Genomic DNA, 9,308 nt, shown 5'->3' on the forward strand with positions numbered 1-9,308 from the left:
TTTGTCTTCTGGTATAGCGTTGAGCGTTGTTAAACCTGAGAACCACAAGGCTCCAAGATGCTAAACACCACTTTGGGTGCTGAGCGTCACGAAGTCAATGAGTTCTCTGACTTTTGGGCATTGAAGTGTGGTTTAAGGCGCTTAGTGCCACTACTTCCTCCAGGTCTAGATCTTGTTTTTCCCAATAATTTGTTAGGCGATGGATCTTGCTCGTTAAGCGACCCCTGTCTTAACAACATTGTGATTGTTTTATCTAATCTTTAACTTATATTTGTTTAAAATATGTTATATGAAATTTCACCCTTGTCTATATTGGAAATTTTGTTTATGTTTGATGGATGATACATATAGATAAGATTTCAAATGGCATTTGATGGAATTGTGATTTTGAACTGTATATGATGTTATAAGGATTTCAAGGAGAAGTCCTTGAGATGATTATGTATAGTGTATGTATTGATATAGGCGCTTTATATTAAGGTTATTCAGACACTCTTAATAACTTCCAATCTCAAGTAGAGAATGATGGTTATATTGTGAAGAGTAACATGACCTACTTAGCTTGATGATCATGTATTGACCATTGATGTTTGACGGATTGGTGTGTGGTAGTATATGTGGGCGAGTTGTTTCACCACCACCAGGTGCGAGACCCTTATAGTTCGATATCAATACATATATCTGAATTGTGAAGTTTAGAGTAGATAGTTAGATGTTTATGAATTGTTAGTTCTTGAAGAATAATTATAATTTGCTATTTGTAAATAGTTATATGTGTATTCTTTGATAAAGTTAGTTATCATTTTCTTTGTGTTTTGTGTTTGCTTATTATTCTATTTGCAATGATCATATTTATCAACCTCTTGGTCGTACTTGATATTGGATTAGTTGGTCCCGTGACTCGCGATATCATGGCCACCTATTTCTAACCGTTTATCTTTTAATTTGTCAGGATTAAAAGATCCATTTTGACTAAAATTGACCGAACATTTGTTGACTTTTACCTTTGACTGGGTTTAACGGACGACCGCTACAAGACGATCGGTGAATAGGATATAACGATCATTCTTTCTATCGGGTGAACGATCGTTCGGGAACAGTCACATGACAGCTCGTGATTTTATCCTTGGCGATCGTTCAAGTTGCCAATCGATCGATCCAGATGTCTTACCATACATAATGCCCCCCGAGTCCGAGTAAACGAATGCGGTTTAAGCATGCGAGTTTACTGTAGGACGCTGATGGTGTAGTTAGGGGGTAGGGTAATTGCTACGCACTATTTCATCAAAAAGCTTTAGGGTTTCCCGCCTTTGGAGGTATACGTAACGGCACGCCGATAGAGCCGTTGGATTAAGCTGATCCTACGGTGCGCGACGTTCTGTCTTCAGTTGTGCGTTTAATAACAGGAAAAGAAAGGTGAAGAGGCGTACCATTTTGCAGTACTACCAAAGCATCCTTTCCACTCCATTGACGGTTTTCTTGCCTCGCTACAATTTGCTTCTTCTTCTTCACGAACCCACCAGGTAAACCTCAACCCTTTCTCCGGCTATAGTGTATTCATCATTGATAATGGAAGAAAAGGGGCAGAATGCATGTGTCGATACACCGGAAGCTTCTTCGCCGGCGGAACGCCATGAAATCTCTATTGTTCTTAACGGCGAAAGTGCTTTTCTATATGGAAATGTGTTGACTGAAGGTCCGGAGGACTGTGCTACTCCCTCTATTTCTGGTATCAGCTACGATTGGGCTTCGCGTGAAGTAAGTGATTTCCGTAGCTTATTTAGAAGTAGAGTAGTACTAACAGATTGGGTAGAGAATAGTTGTGTCTTGAGAACCCTAGGTTACAGATCTTACGTCAAGTTGGTGGCTTGCCGTGACAATGAAAGAGTTTTTCATGGAAGAGAGAACATCACCAACGATTTTTTCTATTGCTATTTTGTGCCGTTTTACGATCTGTATATTAGGTTGCCTTTCAATAGTTTTCAAATGGAAGTTCTGAGAACCCTAAACGTTGCGCCAACCCAATTGCATCCCAATAGCTGGGGGTATATCCAGGCGTTCGCTGTTATTTCTCAAGCTTTGGCTATTAGGCCTACTGTGCCGCTATTTTTGCGTTTTTTTAGATGTTGACCTGTCGCTAGGAAGGGTTGGGTGTCCTTAATTTCTGAGCCGGGTGACGCCTTCTTAGAGCTATACTCGCAGTCGTACATGGGCTTTAAAGAGAAGTTCTTTAAAGTGTCGATTCTCGACTCGGGGCAGACGTTTTTCTTTAATGAAGATGGGAGGTCGAAATTTCCGCTGTACTGGACGCAAAATCCGCTAAGATTCACCTCGTGGTCTGAGGATAAAATGACTAATGAAGAATTGGAAGCTCTGAGTGTGTTGACGGCATTGCCTCGCCCCTTTTCTTCTCGTCAACTCATTAATTGTCTCGAACATGATGATTTCGAATCGAGGGTATTTGGTATGTTTCTCTTATTGTTGTTTTTGTGTGTTTCCTGACTGTTGCTGACAGTGTTGGATGCATTTGTACTTGCAGAGATAATGGGGAGAAAGGGTCCAGTTCGTAATTGTTTCAGGACTATCGACATTGGTAAGGAGGATATCGGACATCCAAGCCCCTCCTCCGGAATTACCCCAACTCCGCCACCTCCCCCTAATGTGCGGTCGGCCTCTTCTGACGAAGTGGCGATCGTTGAGGAGCGGCCGTTGGTAAGAAAATGGAGAGGCAAGGCTGTCGACTCCGTAGGTGTCGTGCCCAAGAGAATGAAGGAAACTGAAGGAAGGACGAGTCGTCCTGCTCCCGGCGTCGAGTGGGATTCATCCTTCACCCTTAGTCACAAAATTGAGTTCAATTTGGACAATTCTGAGAAGAAGATGGTGGAAAACATGACGAAACAACAAATGGCTGATGCCATGTTGGAATGGACGAGTCGAACAACTATGGCTGCCTGGCACATGGCATACGCTTCTGACAGGGGAGTACTGAGGGTTGAGCTAGAGAAGGTGCGAACTCAACTGAAGGAGCTGGCCGACGTCCATGCTAACTGTGGGCAGAGGCAGAGACAATCGGAATAGTTGATGTGCGAAGCACAAGTATTATTGAATACTACTCGGTCGGCCGGCCTTGCCTTAAAAGAAAGAAAGGGATGAGCTCCAAATAGCGAAGGACTAGATGGCGTCCAAGTTAGAGCAGTCAAAGAAGACTATGGCTGCATTGATGCAAGAAAAGGACGAGGTGACCAAAGAGAGGGACGACCTACTTGCTGCGGCCGCCGAGGAGCGAGAAGTAATAGAGGAAATGCACGGAGACATAGTCGTGGAACACACTAGGGGTTTCAAGAAAGCTCTGAGACAAGTCGAGCATCTCTTGGAAGTGTCTACTGAGGGAGTGGCATTTGACCCGAGGAAGGATGTATATGAGGGTCAAATGTTGCACCTAGCTGAGATTCCGGAAGATGCTTTCTTGGAGGCGGAAGCAGATGGTGATGATGGAGTGGCTGCCATTGAGGACCCTACAGGTGAAGCTGCTGGAGAGGCCCATGGATCTCCAGATATTGTAATAGATTAGGTTGTAGAATTTTGATGTGGCCTTGAACTCTTATTTGCTTTGCTTGAAATTTATGTTTTGTAGACACTAATTACCTTTGTAATAGATATTTGCTATCGTGTTCTTTATTGTGTAAACGGCATAGTGTCTTCATATTGATGTGAGGTAGATGTTGGTTAGGTCTGTGAGCGTTTAGATTAAATGTGCTGGGTGTTCGGGAGAGAACATCTACCAAGGGAGTGTATCCCTCCCGATATACCATGGTGTGGATGTCCTAAGGTGAACATCCGCTAGAGGGAGTGTATGTGCAGTGGTTGGGATGAACCTTTATCATGTCAAATGGTTTTGGTACATTTGACCCTGGCGCGCGACATGTGAGAATGAAATAAGTGAAGAATAGGAAAGTAAAGCTTTATTGTAAACGAAGAAAGAAAAATAATGTGTCATGAACATGAAAAATAATAAACTTCAACTGAAATAATAATTAAGGTGAATGGCGTTCCAAGTGTTGAGGATGGTTTGGACATTGAGGAGTTCAAGGCGATATGCCTCATTCATCAGGTCCTTAGTAATGCGGAACGGTCCTTCCCAATTGGTTGCTAGTTTTCCATGTGCTCGGTTTTTTTGCACTTCTCCCCGTTTCCTCCGCACCAGGTCGCCATTTTTGAAGGCTCTAGGCTTGACTTTAGTGTTATAACGGCGAAAGAGCATTCTTTTTTGTGCGGCCGCACGAACGGTGGCGACCTCTCGCCGCTCGGGCAATATGTCGAGATTCATCTATAGTTGTTCATCATTGAGGGCCATGTTAGTGATGTTGCGTCTTAGCGAAGGTTCCCCGACATCGACTGGGAGCATGGCGTCAGTGTCGTACGTCAAATTGAATGGAGTATCCCCGGTGGATCCGTGTGGGGTGCACCTGTACGCCCATAGGACTTCGGGTAGTTCCTCCACCCATAAGCCTTTAGCTTCGCCTAGTCGTTTTTCCAATTTTGTAAGTAGAGCTTTGTTTACGGCCTCTATTTGTCCATTAGTTTGTGGATGCTCTACCGAGCTGGTCACATGTTTGATCCCCAAGCTTCTGAGGAAATCTTCTAATTTTTTCTCGATGAACTGTCGGCCGTTGTCAGTGATGATCTTCTGTGGCAGACCGAACCGGCATATTAACTGCCAGATGAATTTCTGTACTCGCTGGGCGTTGATTATACACAGTGGTTCGGCTTCTGACCACTTAGTGAAGCAGTCCACTACCACCAGGAGGAATTTGTTTTGAGCCTTAGCGATTGGCAGCAGTCCGACGATGTCGATTTCCCATTGGGCGAACGGCCATGGGGAGATGATGCCATGCAATTCTTCAAGAGGGACGCGAAAGTCATGACCATGTGCCTGGCATGAGAGACATTTCTTGACAAAGGCCTCGCAATCTTGGTCGATCGTTGGCCAGTAATATCCTGCGCGTAGTACGCGCGCTCTGAGCGTACGTTTGCCCGAGTGAAAGCCACAGATCCCAGTGTGAAGCTCACGTAGGACGTAGTTTGCCTCTTCCGCTGATATACATTTTAAGAGGGGTGTACTGTGGCCACGCCGGTATAGGTTGTCGCCTATGTATAGAAAGCGCGCGATGCGCTTTGAGTCGCTTGAGGTGACCTTTTCTCCATGCTCCTACTTCGTCATCAAGTCCTGTATGTTCTGTCTCCAATCAGCTTCCTGTGTTGAGACATCGGTCGCTAAAGTTTCCACGACTGGGTGGTCGAGTGTCATCTTAATGATTGAAGATAATTGTGCCCTCTCCTTTGAGTGAGTTAATTTAGACAGGAGATCCGCCCTTGCGTTTTGCTCCCTAGGTACATGAATGATGCTGACATCGACAAAATCTTTGAGGAGGGCGCTCGCTTTGTGAAAGTAGCGTAATAATTTATTGTCTTTTACCTGGTAGGTTCCGTTCATATGGCTGACCACCAACTGTGAATCCATCCTGCATTCTAACCGAACGACCGTTAACTCCTTGGCCAAGGTTGAACCAGCAATCAAAGCTTCATACTCTGCTTGACTGTTGCTGGTTTGAAACCGAAATGTGATGGCTTGTTCGACGACTAAGCCATTTGGTCCTTCCAGCACAATACCAGCTCTCCCCCCCCCCCCTCTTTTGTCCGAGGATCCGTCCACATTAAGGAGCCATTTTGGCTCTGAGTCGTCAGATATTGGAGTTAGCTCGGCCGCGAAGTCTGCCAGGTGTTGACCTTTGATGGATCCCCGAGGTTCAAAACGGAGTCCGAACTCAGATAGTTCTACCGACCATGATACCATCCTCCCTGCCAAGTCGGGTTTCCTAAGGATCTTGGCGACATGGTGATTAATGCGGACGACCACCTGATGACTTTGGAATTACGGCCCAAGTCGTCGTGAAGCTGTGAGCAAGGCCAAAGCTACCTTCTCGATCTGGGAGTATCGTTCCTCCGCCCCTTGTAGTATTCTACTGACAAAATATATCAGCTTAAGGGCGGGGGTCTCCTGTACTAAAGCGGCACTTACAGCATGATGGGATGTTGCGATGTACTGCTGCAAATCAGATCCTGCGACCAGTCGTGCCAAGATTGGAGGGCTGGTGAGAATGTGTTTCACAGCACTAAAGGCTTGTTCACATTCATCGTCCCAATGTTGGGTGGTAACTTTTCTCATGTTTTTCAGGATAGGCCGGATGTGTTCGGCTAACTTCGGAATGAAGCGTGATAATGCTGTCATTCGACCAACCAGACGTTGTATCTCTTTTAGGGTTTTCGGACTTTGCATTTCCAGCACAGCTTTACATTTGTCTGGGTTGGCCTCGATGCCCCGGCATATTAGCATGAAGCCCAAGAACTTGCCGGCGGGGATTCTGAATGTGCATTTAGAGGGATTAAGTCGCATGTTGTACCGTCGTATTTGGAGAAAAACTTCTGCCAAATCCTTGAGATGTTGTTCCACCGATTGACTGCGGATGACCATGTCGTCTACATAGACATCCATGCATCTGCCGATTTGATGGTGGAAGACTTTATCCATCAGGCGTTGATAAGTGGCGCCCGCATTCTTCAGACCGAATGGCATTACTTCATAACAGTAATTTACACGTTCGATAATGAAGGTTGTTTTATTCTGATTGGGCGCGTACATGGGGATTTGGTTGTACCCCGAGTATGCATCAAGAAAACTGAGTACAGTATGTCCTGAAGCCCCATCTACCAACCGATCGATGCTGGGAAGGGGATATGAATCTTTAGGGCATGCTTTGTTGAGGTCGGTGAAGTCAACACACATTCGCCATTGACCATTCGACTTCTTGACCATGACCACATTTGATAACCACGTGGTGTAAGTTACTTCTCTGATAAACTGGGTGTTCATCAGTTTGTTGACTTCTACTTGGATAGCCTGTCGTTTTTCTTCCCCGAATCGGCGTTTGTTCTGTGCAACCGGACGTGCTTCTTTGAAGATTGACAGTTTATGCGCCATCACCCCTGGATGGATTCCCGGCATGTTTGTGGCCACCCATGCAAACAAGTCGGCGTTGGTCTTTAGTATTTTCGTCAGATCCTCCTCATCATGCAGAGCCAAGCTACCCTCGATGGTCGTGGTTTTTGACGCATCTGCTTCCAACTAGAATGTTTTGACGTCTCCTTGTGGATGGAGACGTTCGTCTACATTGGTTCTCGGATCCAAGTCGATCACTATTGTTTCGGCCCCTCTGGCTCTCCTAGGTGGCATGAAAGGGGTGACCTTTAAGCCGGCGACGTAACACTGTCGAGTCGTTCGCTGATCAGCCCTCACGGTACAGATGGTACCTCTTTCTGTCGGGAATTTCATGGCCAGATGGGGGGTGGAGACGATGGCACCGAAAGCGTTCAAGCAAGGTCGTCCTAGTAAGGCGTTATACGAGGTATTCGCCTCTACTAGTAGGAACCTGACTCTGATCTCTCGCGCCTCCCTGTCTATTCCGAGTCGAGTTCGTAAGTCGAGGTATCCCCGAGTGTCAACTCTTTCGCCTGCGAAGCCTACAATTTGCTCGTTGAAAGGGGCTATCAGGTCTTCGGATAAATCCATTTTCTGGAAGGTAGTCAAGTATAAGATATTGACCGAGCTGCCTTGATCGACGATCACTTTACTGACATCGTAACGGGCTATTTTGGCCGTGATGACCATTGAATCATCGTGGTCAGGGTCGGGAGCATTGAAATCTGCATCGGTAAAAGTGATGTTGGGCATGGATCGAGGTTGGCGATCTACCATGTGAACCGTCTTTAAATTTCTCAAATGTCGCTTCCGGGCGGAGGCTGATGCTCCTCCCCCTGCGAAGCTGTCGGAGATGATGTCGATTCGCCCTTGGACCGACCTCTCCCTCTCCGAGTGTCGGGGTTGGCTCCGGGATCGTCGTCTTCGTCAGTCGTCCCGGGGTGGTAATCGTTCAGGACTTCGCCGAGAGGTTTCCTTCCGGTTAGGAGTTGCGGATCTGGTAGATGTTCTCTCCTTGATGTATTTTTGGAGATACTCCGCGCGAATGAGTCTTTCTAACTCATCTTTCACCATGGTACATTCTTCGGTATCATGACCATGGTTAAGATGAAGTCGACATGCTTTACTGCCATCAGCGTTCTTGGGAGTAGCCTTCTGCCGAACGGTGAGGAGTTTTGCGTGCAGTGCCTCTTCGAGCACCTTCGCCCTAGGTATGTTGAGGGATGTATAACGTTCGTACTTGGGCGTCCACCCCGACTCTTTTCGAGGGGGTCGATCAGTTTTATAGTCGTTAGACGACCATTTCATGTCCTTCTTAATACTATTGTTCGGACTTTCATGTTGTTGCTTTTTCCTTGAGTTCCTGAGGTCCTCGATGCGGATGAATTTTGCGATCGTTGCCTGGAGTTCCTCCATAGACTTGGGAGGATCTGAGTACAGTTGTTCGGCGAAATACCCTGGCCGTAAACAGGAGGGTAGATTGCTGATTATAAACGTGTGGTTTACATCCTTCACACGTCGGACCGCCTCGTTGTACCTTTGCATGAAGGCCTTCAGGGTCTCATCTTTCTCCTGCTTGGTGTTTACGAGCTCAGCAGGAGTCATCTCGGGCCTCCGATTGGTAGCATACTGTTTTCGAAATAGAGCTTCTACGGTAGCGAAGCAATCCACCGAATTTTGAGGTAGAGTGTGGTACCACTCAAGGGCCTCATCTTTCAGGGATAACGAAAAAGCTCGGCATATGACGGGATCGTTATCCGTGTAGAACGCCATGGCATCGATGAAGTTGCGGAGATGATTGTCGGGGTCTGCTGAACCGTCGTATCTTTCTAACGTCGGAGGGGGCTTTTCCGGCATATGGGCTTGCATGATGGCTTCCGTAAATGGAAGCAGATTAGTGAGCCGTAGAGAGGTGGGTCCCTTCCTCCCCCTCCGACTAGTTCGGAGGGTCCTCCATGATGGCTGCCTTAATTATCGTCCTGGCTGTTGGAGGCCGATATTTCTGGTGGGGGACGCGGCGCCCTCAGCGCCGCAAGCTCCTCTGTTTGTTTGCGTTGAATTTCCTGTTGTTCTCGTATGGTTTGCGCTTGTGCTTCGATCTGTGCTTACAGCTGCTTGATCAAATCTCGGGTGTTGTTGTCTTCCATAGCTGTTGTGGTCTTCTTTGTGATATCAAATCTCGGCCCCACGGTGGGCGCCAAAATGTTTCAGTACAATAGTTGAGGCCGAGATGCGAATCCAAAGAGTCACGTCCTTTCCTCCTAGAATCTCG

General features: G+C 46.6%; 2 protein-coding genes and 1 pseudogene across 2 annotated transcripts; 1 reads left to right on the top strand and 2 right to left on the bottom strand.

Moving 5' to 3' along the window:
- The first annotated feature begins 1,569 nt into the window (after positions 1-1,569).
- LOC148202461 (uncharacterized) lies at positions 1,570-3,078 on the top strand (annotated as a pseudogene).
- A 4,105-nt stretch (positions 3,079-7,183) lies between these two features.
- Positions 7,184-7,813, bottom strand: LOC148202462 (uncharacterized). The gene has a single exon (XM_088109616.1). It carries the CDS (start codon positions 7,811-7,813, stop codon positions 7,184-7,186), a length of 630 nt encoding a protein of 209 aa, XP_087965742.1.
- Positions 7,814-7,963: 150 nt separating this feature from the next.
- LOC148202463 (uncharacterized) lies at positions 7,964-8,893 on the bottom strand. The gene has a single exon (XM_088109617.1). It carries the CDS (start codon positions 8,891-8,893, stop codon positions 7,964-7,966), a length of 930 nt encoding a protein of 309 aa, XP_087965743.1.
- Positions 8,894-9,308: the final 415 nt, after the last annotated feature.

Source organism: Vigna umbellata, chromosome 3 (assembly GCF_029865625.1).
Source record: "Vigna umbellata cultivar VRB3 chromosome 3, Vumbellata_1.0, whole genome shotgun sequence".
NCBI classification, from domain to species: Eukaryota; Viridiplantae; Streptophyta; class Magnoliopsida; order Fabales; family Fabaceae; genus Vigna; species Vigna umbellata.